This window comes from Urocitellus parryii, chromosome 6 (genome assembly GCF_045843805.1).
Source record: "Urocitellus parryii isolate mUroPar1 chromosome 6, mUroPar1.hap1, whole genome shotgun sequence".
Taxonomy (NCBI): domain Eukaryota; kingdom Metazoa; phylum Chordata; class Mammalia; order Rodentia; family Sciuridae; genus Urocitellus; species Urocitellus parryii.
In genome coordinates this window covers 112,084,858-112,110,848 of record NC_135536.1, presented here as the reverse complement: position 1 = coordinate 112,110,848, position 25,991 = coordinate 112,084,858, and the positions used below count along the sequence as shown (strand labels likewise).

Below are 25,991 nucleotides of genomic sequence, written 5' to 3'. Positions count from 1 at the left end.
TCAGTATTTGTCCTAAAGAATTGAAGTCATCTGCCACATCGATGTTCATAGCAGCACAATTCACAATAGCTAGACTATGGAACCAACCCAGATGCCCTTCAACAGATGAATGGATAAAAAAAAAATATGGCATTTATACACAATGGAGTATTACGCAGCACTAAAAAATGACAAAACCATGGAATTTGCAGGGAAATGGATGGCATTAGAGCAGATTATGCTAAGTGAAGCTAGCCAATCCCTAAAAAACAAATGCCAAATGTCTTCTTTGATATAATGAGAGCAACTAAGAACAGAGCAGGGAGGAAGAGCAAAAGGAAAAGATTAACATTAAACAGAGACATGAGGTGGGAGGAAAAGGGAGAGAAAAGGGAAATTACATGGAAATGGAAGGAGACCCTCATTGTTATACAAAATTACATATAAGAGGTTGTGAGGGGAAAGGGAAAAAAAAACAAGGGAGAGAATTAAATTACAGCAGATGGGATAAAGAGAGAAGATGGGAGGGGAGGGGAGGGGGGATAGTAGAGGATAGGAAAGGTAGCAGAATACAACAGTTACTAATATGGCATTATGTAAAAATGTGGATGTGTAACCGATGTGATTCTGCAATCTGTATTTAGGGTAAAAATGAGAGTTCATAACCCACTTGAATCTAAAGTATGAAATATGATATGTCAAGAGCTTTGTAATGTTTTGAACAACCAATAAATAAATAAATAAATAAATAAATAAATAAAGATGGACACATTTCCCACACACACAAAAAAAAGAATTGAAGTCATCATGCTACAGTCATATATGCATACCCATATTTATAGCAGCACAATTCACAACAGCTAAACTATAGAACCAGCCTAGGTAACCATCAACAAATGTATGAATAAAGAAAATGTGGTGGTGGTGGTGGTGGTGGTGATGGTGTGTGTGTGTGTGTGTGTGTGTATAGGCAATGGAGTTTTGTTCGGCCATAAAGAAAAATGAAATTATGCCATTTGCAGAAAAATGGATGAAACCTAAGAAAATTCGGTTAAGCAAACTAAGTCAAGTTCAGAAGGTCAAGGGTCATGCGTTTTCTCTCATACATGGAAGTTAGAGAGGAAAAAGGAAAAGAAAGGTGAAGGTGGTGCTCATGAAAATCAAAGATGAGTAGGAAAAAGGAACCAAGGAGTGGGTGGCAGGGAAGGAGAAGGAAGTGCTGGGGGGTGATATTGGCCAAATTATACTGCTATATTATGAGTATGTAACAATAAATCCCATTAAAATCAGCAACTATACAATGCACCCCAAAATGTGGAAAGAAATAAAATAATAATAGGGGAAAAAAGATTCCCTTGGACTCTGAATTTGACTGCTGATCTATTTTAGAAAGATGACAGTGTTTCAAAACATGAACCATATGTTGCTGCTTTAAAGAAGGCATGCATATTAATGTAAAATAATAACTAGGTCTTTTATCCTAGAACTATAGTTTTCAAGGTTTACTTTGGTCTTAGAATGCTTTCTTCAGAAGAAAGGGAACCCACACTTCAATTATGCAAACATAAAAGAAAGAAAAGGTAGCACTACTTGGTTCCAAGTATGTATGTATTTGGGTAGTAAAAGGGAAGGGATAATGGCAGTCAGAGTGTGGGACTCAAAGGGTGGCTCCATTCAACAATTTGAGAACTACTTTTTTAAAGGATAATGCCACATAACATTATGTCCGAACTGTAAAGTAAATGGCTGAGACAGATAATATAGAAGATTGTAGCAATTCCTAATTTATTATGAAGACATGAGAATTTTGTACTTTATTCAGTCTTTATCATAGTCTTCCTTGAGAGAGGATACAGTATACCTTTTATATAGAATAATTTTTGAAAGTGCCTTCTAAAACTAAGATTATCCACTAGTTTACTTGGGTAAGGTTCTGTTGTATATTACTTTTATTTTCACATACCCTCTACCCCATACTGCAGATTGAATCAAGGCACGCAGCACTCCACCAGGGAACTACACCACCAGACCTTCCTAAAAACTTTGAGACAGGATCTTGCTAAGTTGCTCAGATTGGCCTTGAATTTGTGATCCTCCTGCCTCAGCCTCTTAGCAGTTGGGATTATAGGCCTGTAACCACCACACCTAGCTGTCAAATTGTTTTATAACATAAAATTAAAAAAAATTTTTAAATTTAAAGCTAATAACCATAGTCATATCCCTTTTAGAATCTTCAACTCAAATCTCTGTTTTTCACTCACCATTTTAAAGACTAGATCAGGTCAGACATAGTGGGGCGAGGGGATAGAGAAGACTGAAGGAACACTGGTTTGTGTAGAGGGGAGTGAGGGAAGGGATAGGGCTATGCGGATGGGAAGGAAGGTAGAATAAGACAGACATTATTACCCTATAAACATGTATAATTACCCTAAAGGAGTGACTCTGCACCATGTACAACCAGAGGAATGAGAAGTTGTGCTCCATTTGTGTATAATATGTCAAAATGCATTCTACTATGAAAGAAAGGAAGAAAGAAAGAAAGAAAGGAAGAAAGGAAGGAGGAAAGGAAAGGAAAGGGAAAGGAGGGGGAGGGGGGGAGGGGGGGAGAGGGGGAGAGGGGGGGAGAGGGAGAGGGAGAGGGAGAAGGGAAGGAGAGGGAAGGAGAAGGGAAGGGAAGGAGAAGGGAAGGGAAGGAGAAGGGAAGGGAAGGAGAAGGGAAGGGAAGGAGAAGGGAAGGAGAAGGGAAGGGAAGGGAAGGAGAAGGGAAGGAGAAGGGAAGGGAAGGAGAAGGGAAGGAGAAGGGAAGGAGAAGGGAAGGAGAAGGGAAGGGAAGGGAAGGGAAGGGAAGGAAGAAAGAAAGACCAACCAGATCAGAGGTTTTCACAGTGCTCCATGAGATACAGAGCAGGAATTTAGATCTCTTTCCTAACTTACTACTAAATTTTAATAATTTGTACATTTGATTTAGCATCTGATTATTGAGACTAAGCTGTTTATTTTCCCCATGATATAGGGTAAATAACTTACTGAGGAAAATAAACTATTTCCTCTTCTACCTCCTATTTCAGTAAGAACAATGTAGAATAGCTGGGTTTGTACACTGAATAATCAGAGCAGCATAAAATTGGTTTATATAAGTAAGAGAGATTATTATAAAAGTTTCTTGGTAATTCTAGAATGAAATGATTGGGCTATTAAAAAAAGAAACTAAATAAGGAGCAACTGTGAACTCAATGGTGGAAATTTTTTTGATCACCACTGAAAACTTTCAAGAGATTTAAATGTTTGATTTAAAATATATAGTATAAAGCAAATTAGAATACTTGGTGTTTGTAAGTCCATGGGATACTACAAACTTAAGTACTAGTTCCTTATCTACAATTTTGCCTCTTATGCAGTAAGATCCTTCCTCTTAAGACTGAATATTTCTAAGAGCTGACCACTATGATATTTTAAAATATCATTAGCTAGAACTTCTTAACCAACTGAGGGCAACCAAGGTGGAGAAATGTAGTTAAATATGCAACACACTACTTGCTAAACTAAATCTAAAATTAGATAAACATTAGGACATCTCTTAACAGGAGAATGTTTTCCTTACCCAAATACCTATGCCCAATATTTCTAATACATTTATTAAAAAACCAGGTAATTTTTAAAATATTATCTTTTAAACTCTGAATGTGTACTATAGTCAACACTGTACCTTAATTGGACCTGCACTGTGAAGTCACATTTGGTCCCAGAAATATCCCTAAAATAGAATAAGAATTACAGTTATTTTCAAAATATGTACATGGAAGCTGATTCAAAGATACATTCTAGAGAAGTTTTTCACAAATTATCAGAGATGTAACTATTCCTAAAGTAACAGACTATAATAATATTTTCAACACTATTATTTGTATGACAACTAACATTAACTTACTCAACACATTGTTTTTAAAAAATCACTTTGTCAAAGGCCAAACTGCAAATTATATCTGAGGACAACTTACATGGAACTACTGATTTGTTGCACTTGTTGTGGTGTCAATGCAAATGCAAAACAGGTTTCTCGAAAGCGCTGACTGTTGTCTGATGCTAAAGAAGACAAGAATTATAATTTTAATTGTTAGGTATCAATACAGAAGACAATAGCAAAAAACACAGGTCTTTAATTCACTGAAACATATTCTAGAATTTAAATACCAAGATAATTAAAACACTGAAAAATAAGAAGTATGCTATTATAATATAATAAACACAAAGATACAAAATGACTAATGTCAAAAACTAATGCATTGATTAGAATTCAGAAAATAAGTAAAGATGAATTAATAAAAAATGATCACATAATGTATGCACACATTAAGAACATGTATAAAAACATATTGATGTTTAATTTTACTTAAAATAGAAGAAACTTTAGGTTTATGAGTTCGTAACAATATCTGCCTTGAAACCTACCATGACAAGATGGCATTCAATATTAAAGGCAAATGAAGAGTTTCATCGTCTCCTATTTAACTATTATCATACAAGTTTTATACAATAAATATCATATATAGCTTCTCTTATTCTTTGATGACTTCACTTTAATGTTTGCTTGTTATTATCTCGAAGAAGGAAAGAATTATAAGAAGGGAAGGAAAGAGAGAGAGAGGAAGTGATGGAAGGGCATAGCAAAGGGAAAGAGAAAAAAACAAGTGAACACAGGCTGGAGTAGGGACTCTTAAGCTATGCTGGCTCTTTTTGTACTGCGGATGGAAGGAAGGGGTGATCTATCCCTGAGCTACATCCAGATTCATTTATTTATTTACTCATTTATTCATCCCTTTATGGGTATGAGGATGACTGAACCCAGGGATGCTTAAACTCTTGAGTCACATCCCCAGCCCCCTTTTTCTTTTTAATTTTTATTTTGAGATCAGTTCTCATTAAGTTGCTGAGGGTGACTGAATTCTGGCTCATCCTGCCTCAGCCTCCCAAACTGCTGGGATGACAGGAATGTACCACCATGCAGGGCTAATCTTTTATTTGGGAACAGGGTATTGCTTTGATCACCCCAAGCTGACCTTGAACTTTATGTTGGCTCTTTCTATGATATGAGAACATAAGGAGAAAATGTCAGTTTGAGGCCAAGAAGAGGCCTCTCCCCAGACATCCTGATCCTGGACTTCCAGCCTCTAGGTCCTGAGAAACAAATTTCTGTTTATAAGCAAAAAATAAAATAAACCATGCTGTGTGATCAACAATAGTTCTACTGGCTTTCCCTGTATATACATGTGTGCATCTATACAGGTGCACATGTATGTATATATTTATATACACACGTGTATACATATGTGTAAATGTACAAACAAAAAATGTATAGAATATAACCTCAGTTCTTGGCACAAAGAAGCATTGGAGGACTGTTATTTGAGTAAAGGAATACAAAAATCTAAGAAATATCACATTAAACTACTTAAACAGTCCTTTTCCAGGGCAATTTCCTAGAATAAAGGGACCACTGAGAATAAAGGGCCAAGGAGTTCCTGGCCTGTGAGTCCCTTAAGACATGCTAGAAAAGCAAATGAGGTTGGCTACATCAGTCTCTTGCTTAAACTGGGTTTGATACTATTTGCAAAACAGAACTTCCTTTACAACTGCCACCCAAATTATAGTATGTCATATCTAAAAATCTGTACAAACTGGGCATAGTGGCGCATGCTTGTAATCCTAGTGGCTCTAGAGGCTGAAGCATGAGAATGGCGAGTTCAAAGATGGCCTCAGCAACTTAATAAGACCCTCTCTAAATAAATATAAAAAGGCCTAGTGATGTAGCTCAGTGGTTAAGTATCCTTAGGCTCAATCCCTAGTACCAAACAAACAAACCCTGTATAAAATATATCACTTATAAAACAAATGAAAAGGTGTCCTGATATAAAATTTCATCTCAATGTGTGTGTGTGTGTGTGTTTGCTTTCCCCTTGATACTGAGGTGTGAACCCAGGGGTTCTCTACCACTGAGGTACAGCTCCAGCTCTTTTAAATCTTTCTATTTTAGATAGGGTCTCATTAAATTACTGAAGCTGTCCTTGAACTTGTGGTCCTCCTGCCTCAGCCTGCTTAGTTGTTGTTACGATTATAGGTGTGTACTTCCTGCACCCCATTACCAGTATCTCTTAAAGGTCATATTTGTGTTTCTGCTTTATGTGCTGTGAGAAGGCTTTTTCCTGAAAGAATCTATCACAAAGATCAGCTGCTAATCAGAAAAGGTTATCTTAATTGTGAAGTGTCAATCTGGCAATGGCCAATAACTAAGGGCCACAATGTAGAAAAGCAAACATTTCCCTGACAGCAATGTGACTAGCTCCTTTGCTTTTCTGAGAATATAGTCCAATAAGCTTAGACTAATTTAAATCTTTGGCTCCATTATAAAACAGTGCTAAAGTAACTTCCCAAGTACAAAAATTTACATTCTCTATAGAGTCAAAATTTCAGATTCATTTTAGAATATATAACTATAGTGTTTGTTACAAACTGATTTAGAAAGAGATTATAGCTAAAATAATGAGAATAGTTTTTGTACCGCACATAGAAATCAGGTTTATTACTTAATAATGTCTTATTTCTCTTTATATAGAGATTGTAATGCTCATGGGCTTGCAATTATGTATTTGGAAAACTGCTTCTCACACTGTGGTTTTCAGGCTTAATTCTACTATGAATGACAGTGAGGACTTTATAGTTTTGGTTTAAGATAGTTATCTAGGAATCTTTCAGGGACTAGCAAAAAGCTAGTAGTTCAGTGGTACAGTGCTTACATAGCATGTATGAGACAGTGGGATCAATTCCCAGCACTGCAAAAATAAAATTAAATGCTTTTCTAAAGTGAGTTAAGCTACCACTAACCCTTCCAGAAAAATTCACACCAAAAAAAAAAAAAAAAAAAAATCACAACATCATCCAAAACAACCAACAATATTTGTGGCATGCGTTTCAGAAGGTACAAGAGACAATTCATAGGAATACAGGAAAAATATCTGTAAAATATTGAAACATAAATATGTAAATGTTAGATTTTTACATAGATCTAATTTATAAAAAAAATAAAATTTTATGCAAAACCTTACTTACCCTTTTTAAACTTCTATTTTTTCTGTTTTTAACATACACGATATTAGTGCAATGGTAACTCCTCTGAACCTCAATTTTGTCATCTGAAAATAAGGCTAATGTCTTTTCATATATGGCATATGCCCAAGAATTTTGCTGAGGGGTACATTTGATCAGTAAGTTTGCAGGTGACTGATTTGGAGTCCAACCTTCCCTTCAACACTTCTATTTATGTTTCATTAGAGATGATAGAGGAGGAGGAGCCATTACTTTGTCAGGAAGAAGATGGCTGGTGATGAATCGTTTAATAGTAAGAAAGCTTACAGCCAAATAGAGAATAGCAAAATATATTAGAAAGAAAAGACTACATAGACCTGGTTTTCCACTTATTGGCCATGTAACCTTAAAGTACTTACATACTGTGAATCTGTTTCCTCTGATATTTTAACACCCCTATGGGGTTATTTTGAAGATAATAATATATTTAAAACAACCAACAATTTCCTGTCTGCTCATTTTTCTACTTATGTCCCTGATTAAATCAAAATATATAGTGTTGTAGCTTTTACCCATTGATGCGGTACAGAACTGGCCTAAACTCACTATCCAGTGATAACCATTCTTCAAATATCTGAAGACAGCATTAATGTGCCCCTTCCTTTCTATCCCCTCTTCCTACTACATTTCAGATGATCTCTAGCCTGATCTTCTCTAGAAATACCCCTGGTTGTCACATGATTTTTAAAGTGATAGCTAAAACTGAACATACTTTGTTAAAACCTGTATTATTTATTCAAAATATAGGCTGTCCTTCTATATTGGTCCACCCCCACAGGAGGATTATACCTCCAGTTCAACTAACATCTTCCTTCCACTCAATGAAATATGAGTGGAAGTGTACAACTTGCAGCAGACAAAGCTTTAAGAGCCATCCTGTGTTTTGTCTTACTTCTCCTTCTTCCTTGATCCCAGAGGAAAGAACACAGCAAAGTCATAATGCAACTGTAAGTAATTTATAAGTGAGAAATGAACTTTAGTTGTTGGCCACTGAGATTTCCAGCTGCTTGAAAGTGACTGATAAATTATTCCAGGTGTGATATGCATATTAACTGTTACCATCTGGTATTGCTAATCTATCCAACAATCATAAAGAAAAGATGTAAGTCCCTTTTTTAGATGATGAGGTTCAGACTCAAGTACTAACAGGTCAGCTAGATGTGGTGGGGTATGCCTGAAATCCCAGCAGCTCAGGAGGCTGAGGCAGGAGGATAGTTCAAAGCCACTATCAGCAAAACTGAGGTGCTAAGCAACTCAGTGAGCGATCCTGTCTCTAAATAAAATACAAAATAGGGCTGGAGATGTGGCTCAGTGTTCAAGTGCCCAAGTTCAATCCCTTATACCAAAAATAAAAATAAAAATAAACAAGTACTAACAGGTCAACGTTATACACTTGTAAGTATAAGAACTAAAACTAGAATTCGTATCTACATGCCTCCCATTTCCAAAGCCCATGCTTTCTTTACAAAAAAGTCTATTAGCACCAGGCACATTGGCACAAGCCTGTAATCCCAGAGGCTCGGGAGGCTGAGGCAGGAGGATCTTGAGTTCAAAGTCAGCCTCAGCAAAAGCAAGGCACTAAACAACTCAGTGAGAGACCCTGTCTCTAAATTAAATACAAACTAGGAATGGGATGTGGCTCAGTAGTAAAGTGCAATCTTTATTATTATGTTTGAAATACTGTATTGTATTCTAACAGGGACACGTGAAATTTTCAATTAATTCCCTGATTAATCATTTAGGCTGATCCTAAATTTTCACCACTTGAAACAACTCTGTGAACATCTTTGGGTTCATGGGTTTGTTTTTAGAAAAGTGGGGAGATAAAGTTATTTTCTTTTGGTCAATTCTTAGTTACCAAGATTTTAAGATCAAAAAGTACGGTTATTTTTATGAAATCTCCTATATCACATTTCTGGTTTTTGTTTTGTATTTGCAGTACTGAAACTAAACTCAGGGCCTTCAGCATACTAGGCAAGTTCTTTACCAATAAATGACATCCTCAGCCCACAAATGTGCTTTTCAAATGGTTGTTTTAGATATAAGATCATTAACAATTTATGCATCTAATAATTGCACTAAGTCTGTCCAGTATGAGAGTTGTCACTAATTTAATGATTGATCAAGATCCTGGTAGAAGTTCAATTTGCATGTAAACATTTTCCATTTTTTTTTTGTTGAACGCCCTATTTAATTATCCAATCTTGTTCTGTATCCGCATATATGTTTCCATAGGGTATCATATATAAGAATTTTTTTTTATTATTATTAGTTGTTCAAAAATAAGAATATTAAAACCCTTGGAAATTTGCAACAAATACTTCTCCCAGTCTACTTTTTAAATTTTTCGTTTTGGCTACATTTATGGATGACCAAAAGTTAAATTTTTATATAGTCTATGCACTCTGTTGACCACCTTCTTTTAAAATTCTTTCTACTAATTCTAAGCTTATTTGATTCTTTTCTTATATTCAATCAGCACACAATTAAATAACCCTCCCTTCTCTATAGAAATGTTTACTTATTTGATCATATATTAGATCTTTATTCCCAATGTGTTTCATTTCTGGGTTATCTTCTCATTGATCTTTTTTTTCATGGTGTTAGTATGGCTGTTATAAATCCATTATGTTTTAATCTCTTATTATGTTTCACAATATTAATTTTTTTCAGAACTTTTAGATGGAGTTGAGACATATAATCATTTAAATAAATTTTCAAATATTTTATGATTTTTAAAGCCCAATGGAATTTTAAGTAGAATTACAATAAACCTATGAATTACTGTCAGAACTGATATCTTCACAACATTAATCTTTCTTGTCTTAGAATACTGTACCTGTGTCCATTTATTGATATCCTTAAGGATTTATTAACATTACATAAATTAGTTACATAGTTTCCATTAATATCATTCTTAGCAAAAAAAAAAAAAACCCAGGAAAAATAATTCATATAATGGAATACTCTGCAATCAAAAAAGAATCAAGATGATTTCTATGTATTATATAGGAATGACTTCTTCAAAACACACATTAAAGTGGCAAAGACAAGATTTTTTGTCTTTGTGTGAGAGAAAAGACAAAAACATATAAAGCCATTGGCATTTGAGAAAAATGAAAGGATAAATAAAAAATTAATTAAAAATGGTAACCTATGGGAGTCAGGGAATGGGACAGGGAACAGGGAGAAAAATGAGACTTTTGCATATACTTCCCCATCCACCCAGGACCTTATGATGCTGGGTTGGCACTGTACCACTGAGCTATATCCCCAGTCCTTGAACTCTAAATTTTAAAATGGTTTTACAGTTTTACTTTCAAATCAAGTTCAAAAGATAAAATTAAGGTAAAATGAGTATTTAAAATGTTTTAAACATTTATGATGTTTTTTAATAGAATTTTGGTTGTTATTCAAAGTGCTTTATTATATAATACTGACTTGTTTTTCTAAGTTCTATTCTCCACTCAAATTGAACTTAAAATGACTCTTAGTTTTATATAGCTAATTCCTTAGGATTTGTAGATAGGCCAGCCTTCCCTTAACTACAAGGTAGGAAAACTTCTCTAACATTTATACTTTTCTTATTCAAGTCTTAATCACATAGGCTAGAACTTCAAAAAGAATGTTTATAGGCATAGTGCTCTAGACATACTTGTTTTGCCCTAAAATTTGACATACCTTTAAATACTGTAGTTCTAAAAAAAAAAAAAAAATCACCTGATTTTTAAATTTAAAATTACACACCTACGAATTTATTCCCAGTAAGAATGTTTCTAAAGCACATCCACTACTAAGACCATGCCTAGGGCTGGAGATGGAGCTCAGTGGTAGAATGCATGTTTCCATTTAAACCCCCAAAAGCCAATGCATTCTCAAAGAGTGAGACTTCAGGGTTCTCACCTCTGTTCCGTAATTTAATAATTGTGTGACCTCAGGAGATATATTAGACCTCTCCACTTGTCAGTTTATTTATCTATGTCACCCTAGAATCACCTAATTATTTCTTCGATGATAAAACAGTAACACGTAGAACAGTGCATACCCAATAATAAGCACTCAATAAATGTTAGCTCTTAATAAATCTAGTGAATTAATATATTTCCTAATATTGAACCACTTAGAAATTCTGAGAATAAACTTGTTCCTTCAATATTCTGATAAATTCTACTTGTTAATATTTTAAAGAACAGAACTGTCTTCAAAAGTGAAACTGAAAACTGAATGATAGGGAGGGACTAGGAGGGGGGGAGGGAGGGAGGGAGGGAGGGAGGGAGAGAGGGGGGGGGAGAGAGAGAGAGAGAGAGTGAGAGTTAGTTGGGGGAAGAGAGCGGCATGCACATATATATATATAAAATGTTGCATTTCTTTGTTTTTGTTTTTGGCTTGTTTGCTTACTTCCTTTATAATTGAGAACACTTTGTAGTTTACAGAAATTACCTGCTCCTGAAAAAAAATTTCAATAATTTACCAACAAATATATCAAACCAGAGTAGTTCTTTACTAACAGTCTCAAGCTATTTACCAGTATATTCAGTTTTTTATTATGCTTACATAACATCCCATGTAGAAAAAAAGCCTGGAATTTGGAAACTTCATGAGGATTCTGAAATATATTAGCACAAAATTGTGCTAATATTTCTTCCCTAATGTTTCTATATATATTTTCCTTTTATGTGATTTATATCCATTTTTTGATGGTTATCTAAGGTTGGGGGTTGGAGGGGAAGACTGAGAGAGATTGATCAATGAGTACTGAGTTACTAAAGTTAGATCGCAGTAAAAAATTCTGGTGTACTACTGCAATGAATGGACTGTAGATAACAATATTGTACTGTATATTTCAAAAAGCCAGAGGATGAAGCAGGAGAATCACAAATTCAAAGCCAGAGTTAAAAACTTAGCAAGACCCTGTTTCAAGGTGGGGGAAGGGCATATGTGGCTCAGTGGTAAAGCGCACCTGGGTTCAATCCGGGCACCAAAAATAGGAACGATTCGGGCGAGGGAGGGTGCAGGTAACCAGGGTTTAAACCCAGGGCCGCTTTATCACTGAGCCACATCCCCAGCCCTTTTTATTTTGAGACAGGGTCTCACTAAGATTCTTAGGACCTCACTAATTTACTAATGCTAGCTTTGAATTTGTGGTCCTCCTGCTTTAGTCACTAGGGTTATACAAATATGCCACCAAACCTTGCTTGAATGTTTTCATCATGAGATGAAATGAAAAAAGATATGTTAAGCCTGATTTTACCATTATACAACATATACATGTATCAAAATATCATCTGCATTTTGTAAATATGCATAATTTTATGTTTTATGTATCAATTAAAAATATTGGGGGGGGGGTTGCTGGGGATTGAATCCAGGCCTTGTGCATGGGAGGCAAGCATTCTACCAACTGAGCTATAACCCTGGCCCTAAATTTTTTTAAAAGACTGGATTTTGAGAATATCTTTTCAGGGGCTGAAGTTGTGGCTCAGTGGTAGAGCACTTGCCTGGCATGTGTGAGGTCCTGGGTTCGAACCTCAGCACCGTATAAAAATGAATAAAAAATCCATTGACAACTAAAAAATATTTTAAAAAAGAACATTTTTTCATTTCAACACACACAAATTCTCTAATCTACCTCTATGACTACAAAGTGTCCACTATATATATACAACTTTAACTTTTTTTTACTTTTATGATTATATTCTTCCTATTTCTATTTTTATTAAATTTAAAACTAAATTCTTGGTTCTTCACCTTTTGAAATGAAAATGCGTATAGTATACTTCTTCCTTTTCATGTAATGCCTTGTTTTTATAATCCAGCTTTTCAACTTCATATTTTAACTCTTTTAACACACTCAGCAATAACTTCAAGTTTGTGTTTTTTTGTTTTTTTTTTTTTTAACAGAGAGAGAGAATATTTTTTTTTTTAAATATTTATTTTTTAGTTCTCGGCGGACACAACATCTTTGTTTGTATGTGGTGCTGAGGATCGAACCCGGGCCGCACGCATGCCAGGTGAGCGCACTACCGCTTGAGCCACATCCCCAGCCCCAAGTTTGTGCTGTTTTGAACTAGATATTATCTTTATAGTTAAGTGTATATAGTTCTATCACAATATTTCAGACAACTAGGTTTAATCATATTCTCTAAATATTTATAAGATATAAAACTCAAACAAATATATGTTATATATTCAAAGGTTTTAGTCTGTTTTCACCATTGGTTAATGTTATTTATCCTTGCGTTTAGTTTTCTGTGAGGAAAAAAAAATCTGTATTTTAGATTTTCTTATATAATTTTTTTTCTTATCTAACTATACCTATCATACATTCTGGGACTATTTCTAAAGTTTGTCCTCTACACCAATGATTTTCTACATTATCTATTTTTCACATTCAAAAGAGATTTAATTTTGGCTACTATGTTCCTTTTCTTTTTTTATTAGACTCCTAAAGGGCAAGACATAAAATCAAGAATCAATAAATGGGATGGATTCGAACTAAAAAGCTTCTTTTCAGTAAAAGAAACAATCACTGAGGTGAAGAGAGAGCCTACAGTATGGGAGCAAATTTTTACCACACACATATCAGAGTACTTATCTCCAGGATATATAAAGAACTCAAAAAACTTAATACCAAAAAAAATCCAAACAACCCAATCAATAAATGGGCTAATGAACTGAACAAATGCTTCTCAGAAGATACACATGTGATCAACAAATACATGAAAAAGTGTTCAACATCTTTAGTAATTAGAGAAATGCAGATCAAAACTACTCTTATGATTTAATCTCACCCCAGTCAGAATGGCAGTTATCAAGAATACAAGCAATAATAAATATTGGAGAGGATGTGGGGAAAAAAGTACACTCATACATTGCTGGTGGGCTTGCAAATTGGTGCAACCACTTTGGAAAAGCTGTGTGGAGATTCCTCAGAAAAGCTGAAATGGAACCACCATTTGACCCAGCTATCCCACTCCTCCGTTTATACCCAAAGGACTTAAAATCAGCATAGTATAGTGACATGACCACACCAATGTTGATAGCAGCTGAATTCACAATAGCTAAACTGTGGAACCAACCTAGATGCCCATCAATAGATGAGTGGATAAAGAAACTGTGGTATATATTCACAATGGATTATTACTCCACATTAAAAGAGAATAAAATTGTGCCATTTGCAGGTAAATGGATGGAGTTGGAGAATATTATGCTAAGCAAAGTAAGCCAATCCCCAAAATCTAAGGGCAGAATGTTTCCTAACTGGCAGATGCTGACCTATGATGGGGTGGGGGTGTCCCATGGGAAGAATGGAGGATCTTTGAATTGGGCAAAGGGGAGGGTGGGGAGGGGTTTTGAGGTTAGGAAAGATGGTGAAATGAGATGGACATCATTACTCTAGGTATATATATGATTGCACGAATGGTGTGTCTCTACACCACATACAGAGAATTGAAATGTTGTACTCCATTTGTGTACAATGAATTGAAATGCATTCTATCATGTACAACTAAGTAGAATAAAAATATAATAAATTTTTTTTAAAATTTTTTCTTCTATTCTACTGATCTCCCTTCTATTTTCATGAGATCTACCATCCCTACACCCACACCTTTTTCTTTCTTTTCTCTCTAGCTTCCACACACAAGAGATAATATATGACTTTCTGAGTTTGGCTTTTTTTGCTTAACATAATGCTCTCAAGTTCCATCCATTTCCTGCATATGATAAATTCATTTTTCTTTATGGCTGAATAAAACCCCATTATGTATATATAGCACATTTTCTTTATCCAATCATCTGTTGATGAACACCCAGGCTGGTTCCATAATTTGACTATTGTGAAATGTACTGCTACAAACATGGGTATGTATGTATGACTACAGTGTGCTTTTTTTTTTTTTTTTTTAAATTTCAGGGATTGATCCTCAGGGTGCTTAAACACTTGAGCCACATCCCCAGACCTTTTTAAAAAAGATTTTATTTAGAGACAGGGTCTCTCTAAGTTGCTTAGGGCTTTGCTAAATTGCTGAAGCTGGCTTTGAGCTTGTGATCCTCTTGCCTCAGCCTCCTGGGCCACTAGGATTATAGGCGTGCACCATTGCACCCAGCCTGACCTTTAATTCTTTAGGATACAAACCCAAAGAGTGGTATACCTAGGTGTTAAGATGGTTCCATTCCTAGTATTTTGAGGAACCTCCATAATTATTTCAATAGTACCTGTACTAATTTACAACCCCACCAAAAATGTAAATGTGTTTACTTTCCCCGACATCTGTTCCAATATTTTATTATTATTTGTACTCTTGACAGCTTTGGCTACTAAGTTCTTGTATACTGGGATACAAGAAGGATCAGATCCCCCGAGAAAAATTCCTTCTCAATTCCTAATAATCTTAAATATGGAATATTTTAATGGATGAAAATATTACTTTTTAAATCTCCGACCTTTTCTCAGTTGTTCTACAAGTTTTTTTCCAGGTCAGGATTCTCAAATCTAGGTACATAATAGAATAACCTGAAGAACAAAAGGAAACAAACAAAAACCAGACTATACCCTAAAATACAACCAAAACCACTAATTACAAGATTCAGGTCCTTCTTAAAAACTTTCCAAGTGATTCTAAATGTACAATGATAGTTGAAAAATCTCATCCAAAACTGATAAATTGAATTGCCTAACAAAAGATCTAAAAGGAGTGAGGTAGGGATCAGTTCTGGTTAAAATGCTGGTGCAGTAAATATATCTATTTATGCTTTCTCCCAAAAATTCCAGTAAAAGATTAGTAAAGGGTTTTCTTTGTTTGCTAGTTTTGACTTTGTTTCAAAAGAACAACCCAATCAGGATAGGGCAAATTAGACAAGAGAGCAACAAAAATGTAGAAAGTGGACAGAAGGTCCGTGAATGGTAAAAAAAGTGATCATGATTAAAGAAAAACTCACTCTGAATCATCAGTAAAGCTGAGTGAAATAGGTAAACCAACCAATATACAACCCAAAATACCTCTAGAAGTTGGACTAAAAGGCAGATGGCTAAAGTAAGAATTCTTTAATCTATGAAGTAACCAGATCCCCAGGTCCCTTTCAAGCAGCTGGAAAACTGCCTCCCTTCATCCCACAAGTCTGATAGAAATACACAAAAAGGAAACTCAGAACTAAAACTCAAAACTAGGTCCATGGAGGGAGGGAGGGAGGAAGGAACGCTGCTCAGAGGATAACTGCTTGCCCTCAATCCAATTCCCAGCCCAACAAAAAAACACATCAAAAAAAAAAAAAAAATGTCACCTGGACTGGGTAGTGCATGCCTGAAATTCCAGCAGCTTGGGAGGCTGAGGCAGGAGGATCAAGCCAGCCTCAGCAACAGGGAGGCACTAAGCAACTCAGTGAGACCCTGTCTCTAAATAAAATACACAATAAGGCTGGGGATGTGGCTCAATGGTCAAGTGCCCCCGAGTTCAATCCCTGGTAAAAGGCTGGAAAATACATTTGAGGAACTTTCTCACAAGGTAAAGCAAAAAGACACAGAGTAAGAAAATACATAAAATTAGAGGTTTATTCTGAGAACAAAAACTCTGAGGGGAAAGAAAAAGTAAAATACTTAAAAAAAAATTCTGAACCATAAATAAGAACAAGTTTCCAGATTATCATTATATTCCCAGTACAATGTCTAAAATGGACCTGACCAACAAAAAACTTCAGAATATTCAGAATTTTAAAAATCCCACATGTTTCTGGACAGACCTGAGAAAGAACAAAAATCAGAAACTAGTAACTCTTCAAACTTTTCAATAGCAACATTACAAATAGAAGGCAATGGGGCTGAGGGTTGAAGTTCAGCGGTAGAATACTTGCCTAGTACGTACGAGGCCCTGGGTTCGCTCCTCAGCACCACATAAAAATAAATAAGTAAAATAAAGGTATTATGTCCAACTACAACTAAAGAATAAATATTAAAAATAAATAAACAAGGGCTGGAGTTGAGGCTCAGTGGTAGAGCTCTAACCTAGCACATGTGAGGCACTGGGTTCAATCCTCAGCACAGCATAGAAATAAATAAAATGAAGCTATTGTGTCCATCTACAACTAAAGAAAAATATCTGAATAAATAAATAAATGGCAATGGAAAAAAATCACTGCCTTCTAAATTCTAAAGAAAAAATTATTTCATCCTGAATTCTACACCCAACCAAACTATCAAATATGAAAACAAAATAAAACTTCTCAGACATGCAAAGTCTCAAAAAATTTATCTTCCATGCAGCCTTTCTCTGAGAGGTACTAGTGGATATATTAAATCAATGGGAGGGAGAAAACAAAGAACAAGATAAAGGCACAGGGAATAGGAAATTAACCTAGATAAGTGACAAATGAATATTTAAGATGACAGTGAAAGAAGGTAGGCAGATGCATGCCCATAGTCCCAACATTCAGGAGGCTGAGGTAGGAGGATCCTTTGAATGCAGGCCTTTGAGACCAGCCTGAGCAACACGATGAAATTCTGTCTCAACACACCAACACACACACACACAGCAGACAATGAAAAGAAAACCTTAGAATGCTGCTTCCTTCAACAGCACATATACTAAAATTGGAATCATACAAATATTACCATGGCCCTTATGGAAGGATGACATGGATATCTGTAAAGTCTTTCAAGAGGGAGGGAGAATGGGCGCAGGCAGGGAGGAGAGAGAAAGCCTGAGAATGACAGCTATGAAACAGATTTGGAAAAAATATCAATTCAGAAGGGCAAGGGAGACAATTCTTACAGAAGATGAAACTGATACATATAGAAAATTAAAGCCTACACAGATGAATTTAGACATCTGTCTTGTGGGCAAGTTACACAGATGACAAAAAAAGTCTGGAAATGAAAGAAAAATGAGTACATGGAAGAGGGTAAGACTATTACCAAAAAAAAAAAAAAAGGAAAATAAAAGGTATTCAAGAAAGAAAAAAATAGCAGTAAACTACAGATAATTTACATATGTAGTCATAGAAAATAATGAAATGACAAACAAAATAACCAAGAGAAGAAGACAGAAATGGTTTATATGGCAGGGGAGAAATATGAATTAAATCCTTATATTCCATGCAGGGAGATCAATATTTAATGTCTTAAAAGCACAAGAATTTGTAATGCAAGCATATTATTTCTAGATTTTTTAAAAAAAAAGCCAAAAGAGGTCAAAATGGCTGCCCCTAGAAAAAGGGAAATAAGAAAACATAAGGATTTTTTTTTTTTTTTAAATACTGGGGATTGAATCCAAGGGTGTTCAACCACTGAACCAGCCCAGGCTATTTTTAATTTTTTTTTTTATTATTTTGAAATAGGGTCCTGTTAAGGCTGGCTTTGAACTTGTGATCCCCCTCTCTCAGCTTCCTAAGCCAATGGGATTATAGATGTGTGCCACCGCACCTAGCTATTTTCTTTCTTTTTTTTTTTTTTTTTAAATCTATTTGAGGGGCTGAGGTTGTGGCTCAGCGGTAAAGTGCTCGCCTCACACCTGCGAGACTCTGGGCTTGATCCTCAGCACCACATTAAAAATAAATAAATAAAAATAAAGGTATTGTGTCCAACAACTAAAAAATAAATATATATTAAAAAAATAGGGCTGGGGATGTGGCTCAAGCGGTAGCGCGCTCGCCTGGCATGCGTGCGGCCCGGGTTCGATCCTCAGCACCACATACGAACAAAGATGGTGTGTCTGCCGAAAACTGAAAAATAAATATTAAAAAAAAATTATCTCTTTCTCTCTCTCTCTCTAAAAAAACCTATAAAAAAACAAAGTATTTTAACAACTTAACTGAATATTTTGTAGGAGCTACTCCATATCTCTTTACCATTTAAACATTAGCAATAGATGAGTAGCAAGACAGAGCTACTCTTTATAGCTCCTAATGGTTTACTATTATCAATAAAACAATGGTTTGGAAAAAAAAAAAAGGCACTGTGTCCAACTACAACTAAAAAATACATTTAAAAAAATCTATTTGACCCCTTAAGTTATATTCATTTATAACTCTGAACAGCACCACCACCCTAAGAAATAGCAAAAGTTATAACTCTGGACATGGACCCCAAAAAATCAAAAAAGAGTCCAGGCATGTACACAAGACAAAGATGGGCTCCTTCTAACTTTGGGCGTGCCTTTAAGGGAAATGTTTTACTTCTTTAAAAAAAAAAAAAAAAAAAAAAAAAAAAAAAATATATATATATATATATATATATATATATATATATATATATAATTAGTTGTAGTTGAACACAGTACCTTTATTTTATTTTTATGTGGTGCTGAGGATCGAACCCAGGGCCTTCCATGTGCTAGGCAAGTGCTCTACCGCTGAGCCACAACCCCAGCCCCTTGCAATTTTTTTAATATTTATTTTTTAGTTGAGTTGGACACAATATCTTTTATTTTTCATGTGGTGGTGGGGATCAAACCCAGGGCCTCGAATATGCTAGGTGAACGCTTTACCACTGAGCCATAATCTCAACAGCTGCAATTTTATCACCAAAAATCTCCCCCATAAAACTAATAGCAATGTTTTTATAGAATTAGAATACTATATATGTGAAAATTTTACATGTTCAAAAGCATGTTAGAAATGCATTTTTCTCCCAGTACTGAATTGAACCCAGGGATGAGTTACCACTAAGCTACGTTCCCAGTTGGTACCAGGGCTTGAACCACTGAGCAACATTCCCAGCTCTTTTTATTTTATTTTTGAGACAGGGTCTCGTGCTAGGTTGCTTAGGGCCTTGCTAAATTGCAGGGGCTGGCTTTGAACTTATCATCATCCTGCCTCAGGTTCCCTATCCTATAGGATTATAGGTGTGTGCTACCATGCCCAGCTCCTTTTTATTTTGAATTCTGTAACAGGATCTTATTAAGTAGCCCAGGCTGTCCTTGAACTTGTGGTCCTTCAGCCTCAGCCTCCCAAGTCCTGGGACTACAGGTGTGCATCACTGCTCCCACCTAGAAATGCAATTTTTAAAATATATCATTTAACTTTCAAAATAAAAAAACTTTAAATACATCATTAAACTTTCAAATTATAAAAAAAGTTTTTGGAGCTGTAGCTCAGTGGGAGAGCACTTGCCTACACATGTGAGACACTGAGTTTGATCCACAACACCACATGAAAATAAACATATTGTGTCCATCTACAACTTAAAAAAAAATTTTAATTAAAAAAAAAAGGGTTTTGCTTTTCTATCCTCAAAGATTCTTCCAAAGAATGAAAATAAAATTATATTTTCTTAGGATACCTTTAGTTGAGTGACAAACTAAATAAAAGAGAACCAGTAGAGATAGCATATTGCTAGGTTCTTAAAAAATAGTGACTATTACTCTTCCAAGAATATTTTTGGTATAATAAGCACAGTACTAATTATACCACTCCTGCCTCAAAGATTTTCATTTGGTGTGGCATTCAAATTAAAACTAGTGGCATTATCATTTTAGAAAATTTTAATTATAATTTTTAATTTAATTTTTATAGAAAACCAACCAATATAATTTAAAAATTAAAAGCAGCAGGACTTATAAAATGAAAGTGAAAGGATGTTTTTTTCTTTCATTCTTAGCAGCAGTTCACGGGACTCTTAAGATTGAGTTTCCCTGCAGAGTTCAGGTAAATCACATTAATCATTTAACTTAGCACAGTTCTACTCTATATACTAGTTGCCATTTGGGACTCCCTTGTCCTCATTCCTCTTTTCTGCCTCACAAGTCATTCCTGTACTGTCCACATCTTTTGGGGGTTAGTTTCTCTTGGTAGTGCATCAAAGAACTGATAGTTATTTTGCTTATGAGCGCAAGATATAAGGGTTTTGTTTTGTTTACTTGTCTGGTGAACCTATAGTGAAGTCAACAACCATACCATTTGGCCATTTTCCCCTTTGATCCTTTCCCTAAGAATCCTCTTTTCTACCAAGTTTCCTGTGTACTTGAGTTTATCTTTTGCTTGTACAGTTCTTTCAGCAGCTGTCTTCCAGAACTGTCATTACATTAGAGCTTCTTTTCACTTATTCAGGGAGCGACAGCTATAAGGAAACACAAATCTGGAACTTAGTAAGAGGTCTGAGCAGATATAACCAGTCAGGAAATCTCATGTAGGCAGAAAAGTTTCTGGATTAGAGAGAACACCTGACAATTTTCCATGAGTCAAAAAACAGCAGAATTTCTGGTAACACCAACATTTAAGGGTTAACTAAAATAAGAATGACCAGAAATACAAAATAAAAAACAGAAGAAGCCTGTTTTCAGGTCTAACTAAGTTGCTTAGGGGCCTTACTTGCTGAGGCTAGCCTCCTGCCCTTGATCATCCTGCCTCAGCCTCCTGGGTTGCCGGGATTACAGGTATGTGCCACCGCAACTCAACTGTGAATTCTTAACTCCACAAAATATCTTATACCAACAAAGGCAAGATAAAAGGTGTCTGAGAAATACAAAGGTATAAGAACTCACCAGTCATCTTTACATTTAAAGAAATAGCAAAGAAAGTCATTTAAATAAAAGGAAAATGATACCAGATTGAAATCTGCATGTACACAAAGAAATGAGGAACATCCGAAATGGAAACAACACAGATAAATATGATAAACTGTTTTGTTATTTAAATATCTGTAGAAGTAGAAGATAATTAATTGTTTAAAGCAAAAACAATACATACTATTAATTTTAAAACTTAAATACAAGTAAAATGTTTGACAAGAAAAGCACAAAGGCCAGGAGAGCAAAAATTGAAATTTGCTGGGGCAGGGGTTGTGGCTTAGTGGTAGAGCACTTGTCTACCACGCGCAAAGCACTGGGTTCAATCCTCAGTTCCACAAAAAAATAAATAAAGGTTCAACTACAACTTAAAAAAAAAAGGAATTAAAAAAATTGAAATATACTATTTTACGTATATATGTGAAGTGGTAAAATGTCACTTGAAGGTAGACTGTGATGAATTAGAGACCTACGCTACAAATGTGAAGGAATCTTCTCAAATAACACAACCATTAACCAATAAAGGAAATACTAATAGAATCACAAAAAAATAATCCAAGAGGGGGCACACGAATAAAAGGGAAACAGATATGAAAAGACTCAAGAGGATGAGGCAAAATGATCACAAGTTCAAGGTCAGCCTCAGCAGATTAGTGAGACCCAGTCTAAAAATTTTTATCCAGGAGTGTACATCAGTGGTAAAGTCCCCTCGCCCCCTAAAAAATAACAGATGGGACAAAAAGAAAATAAATGCCAAGATGGTGGATTTAAAACCAACCACATTAATAACAACATTAAATTACATAATTAAAAGGCTAATGTCGTTAGGTTGAAAGATATTATAAAATCAGCTTATAACCTCTTTACAGGAAACTCACTTTAGATATAAAAACACAAGTAAGTTAAAAGTAAAGGATGGGGGGGGGGGGCTAGGGTTGTGGCTCAGTAATAGAGCACTCACCTAGCACATGAGAAGCCCTGAGTTTGATCCTCACCACCACATAAAAATAAATAAATAAGAGGCTGAGGATATAGCTCAGTTGGTAGAGGGCTTGCCTCGAATGCACAAGGCCTTGGGTTCAATCCCCAACATCAAAGTAAGTAAGTAATAAATAAATAAAAATAAAGGTGTTGTGTCCATCTACAACTAAAATATATTTTTTTAAAAATTCACCCAAATTTTACATTTTATGTGCAGTGTACAGTGTATCAAGAACATTTTGCTAAAGTTATTTTAATAAAAACAGTGGCTGCCAGGCATGGTGGTATATGCCTATAATTCCAGCAATTTGGGAGGTTGAGACAGTAGAATCTCAAATTCAAGGCCAGAATCTGCAACTTAGTGAGGCCCTAAGCAACTCAGTGAGATCTTATCTCAGAAAAAAGAAAAGGTGAAGGAGGTTATAGCTCATAAGGCACCCCTGGGTTAAATCCCCAGTACCCCTCCCCCCCACAAAAAAAAAAAACAGTGGCTAAGGGCCGGGGGTATAACACTCAGTAAAGTCCTTGCTTGGCATGTACTAAGTCCCAGTACTTCAAAAAAATATATGTGTATATATATACATGGCTAAGGCCAAGTGGCAAAGAGGAGCATGTGCAAAGGAGCAGGCAACAAAATCCTGAGGAACTAGTACCAATAATTAAGCTAATATCAAGGAAATAATAGCCAGAAATACAAAAGGAAAAGCATGGGGAAACGGGGTCCTTGATACCAAGGGAGAGGATTATTTTAAAGCAGGTTGCAGAGGTCAGTTAAGATAAGAATTACATTGAATAATGAATGAGTCCTAAGTTCCTTATCTTGGCTGGAGGAAGAAATAAAAAACAAAACAAAACAAAACAAAAAAAACAAAAAACAGTTCTTGAGATAATGGGATGGTAGATTCAGAAGCCAGACTGCAACAGGTTTGTATGAATTATTAAGTCACTGATTTTAACAAAAATATCAAATCTTTGTTTTCATAACTGAAATAGGAAATTATATTACCATTTCAGGTTTATAAATTAATAACCACAGTGTTGTGAATAATTGTCACCAATTCTAAAGATCTTTAAAGTCCTATAATACTCAGTACTTTGAAATTTTTGCTAAGACAGAAGTTTCATCAGTAACTCTAATTAAGGATAAAAACAAGAGTCACTGAAATATCCTGTGTATTTTCAGGGAGAGATGAAATGATCTTGTGGTGTTCATAATTAAGGTATTTACAATGAATGCAGGGATATTCTTTGTGAATATTAAGGGTCTATTACAGTTATGGGGAGCAAGTATTAAATCTCCCCTCAGTATAAATCACTGAAGTTTCATCTTTAAGAAAGAAAAACACTGCCCAAAATAACCAAAAAATAAAATTCAAAATACATAAAATATACAAATAAAAAGTTAAGATTTTAGAAATTTCATCTTATTTCTTCTTCACCCTATTGTTCCAGAGGTGAATTAGACCAAAAAGAAAAAGGAGGAATCATGTTGCAATTAATATAAATTCAAAACATTGGAAGGTAAAACCTAAGTACATAAAATAAACAAGGTTACTGAGAGTCTGATGATAGAAACATTAAGCTAATCTAAGTGGCTGTACTTTCAACTGCTCTAAAAATATTCGATATTCCACCTCACCAGCAGAAAGAAAAGCTAAAAATAGTCATCTTTCTGTTATAAAATATTTCTTGCTGTCTTAGGGCATGTGAAACTACAAATGCCAGCCTTAAAATATTTAATAAACTCTCTGGTTTACTCAAACAAAAACCTGACAACTATGTAATTTAAAAAAATGTAGCTGGAATAATACAGTTTTATCATTAAGTTCCAAAATACATTTAAAACATGAATAGAGAAAATTTGTTTCCTTCAATTAAATACATTAAATCATAAATAAACTCACTCTGCCTTGACCAAGTACTTTCTTAAAAATAGGAATTTTTCTAGGAAGAATATTTAATGACAAGAACACAGTTAAGGGGCTGGGGATGTGGCTCAAGCGGTAGCGCACTCGCCTGGCATGCGAGCGGCCCAGGTTTGATCCTCAGCACCACATACCAACAAAGATGTTGTGTCCGCCGAGAACTAAAAAATAAATATTAAAAAATTCTCTCTCTCTCTCTCCCTCCTCTCTCATTCTCTCTTAAAAAAAAAAAAAAAAAAAAAGAACACAGTTAAAATATTCAATCAGCTGGGTGTGGTGGCACACGACTGTAATCCCAGTGGCTCTGGAGGCTGAGGCAGGAGAATTGAGAGTTTAAAGCCAGCCTCAACAATAGTGAGGCACTAAGCAACTCAGTGAGATCCTGTCTCTAAATAAAAATACAAAATAGGGCTGGCATGTGGCTCAGTGGTTGAGTGCCCCTGAGTTCAATCCTCAGTACCAAAAAAAAAAAAAAATCAGTGAAAAAAGGAAAGATAAAAACTTGAAATGTAAAGCATAAGCCAATTTACATATTATGCATTGAAAAACCAAAGCAAGAATTAAAAATCAACTTCTTTGTAATTTCCATTTCTAAAATTATTCACAATGAGTATTGTTTTTATAATAATTTTAATCACTTCTTGTACAAAACCAATGTAATACTATATATGTATATGTGATTGTTATCTATCTACCTATCTAGTCATATAAAAACACATAATCCTGAAATCTAATTACTGAATTTTTGAATTTTCATGATGGTAAATATTTTATAATAAAATCTGGTTAATTCTTTGGGGTACAACCAAAATTACACATAAAATTTTCCACTCATACGAAACAGTTATCACTAAGAAACAGGACACAACTGCAGTATGAAATACTATTTGACTTTAGTAAGCAAGAGAGAGGACTCTAATGCACAAGGATAGGATCTGGCCTCAGAGTTCACCCACAGTCCCATAAGAAAACATATATAGCATTATGAGCAGAGGTGAAAATAACATATACATGTGATGGGAGCCTTTAGAAGTTATCTTCTAATTCACTCCATTTTCTTAGTGAGGAAGAAATAAAAAAAAAGAAATAATAGTTCTTGGGAGGCTGTGGTTAGAGAATAGAATAATATATAAAATGTCACCTGGGAAAACAGGAAAATATAAAAAAAATAAAGTAGTATCATATGGTGGCTGGGTGGGATTAAGCACATCTATCCATGCAGGTTATTTCCAATAACTTTTCATATGTTTATAATATGTAATATGATTATACATTGCAAAAAAGTTGCCCTTAGTTTATCATTTTTTATAATAATTTTTTTAGTTCCCTGAATTAAAATATTAATTATTTATCTGTGATTTTACCTAGGGAAAATTCTTTCCTCATTCCAATATTTTTTAATTATTATGTATGAATTTATTTAAACTCAATCTATATTTTTCCAACATTTAATTTCATTGTTTAGCTT

The 25,991-nt window shown here is 34.9% G+C and overlaps 1 protein-coding gene across 5 annotated transcripts in view; it reads right to left on the bottom strand.

The window, feature by feature from the left end:
- Pias1 (protein inhibitor of activated STAT 1) overlaps positions 1-25,991 on the bottom strand; it is a 131,419-nt gene that overhangs the window by 47,352 nt on the left and 58,076 nt on the right. For all 5 annotated transcript variants that reach the window (XM_026408806.2, XM_026408810.2, XM_026408809.2 and 2 more), the window contains exons 3-4: positions 3,978-4,062; positions 3,686-3,733 (exon numbers count right to left, since the gene is read on the bottom strand). In XM_026408806.2, the coding sequence (XP_026264591.1) occupies positions 3,686-3,733; positions 3,978-4,062 (133 nt within the window). The remainder of the gene's footprint in view (positions 1-3,685; positions 3,734-3,977; positions 4,063-25,991) is intronic.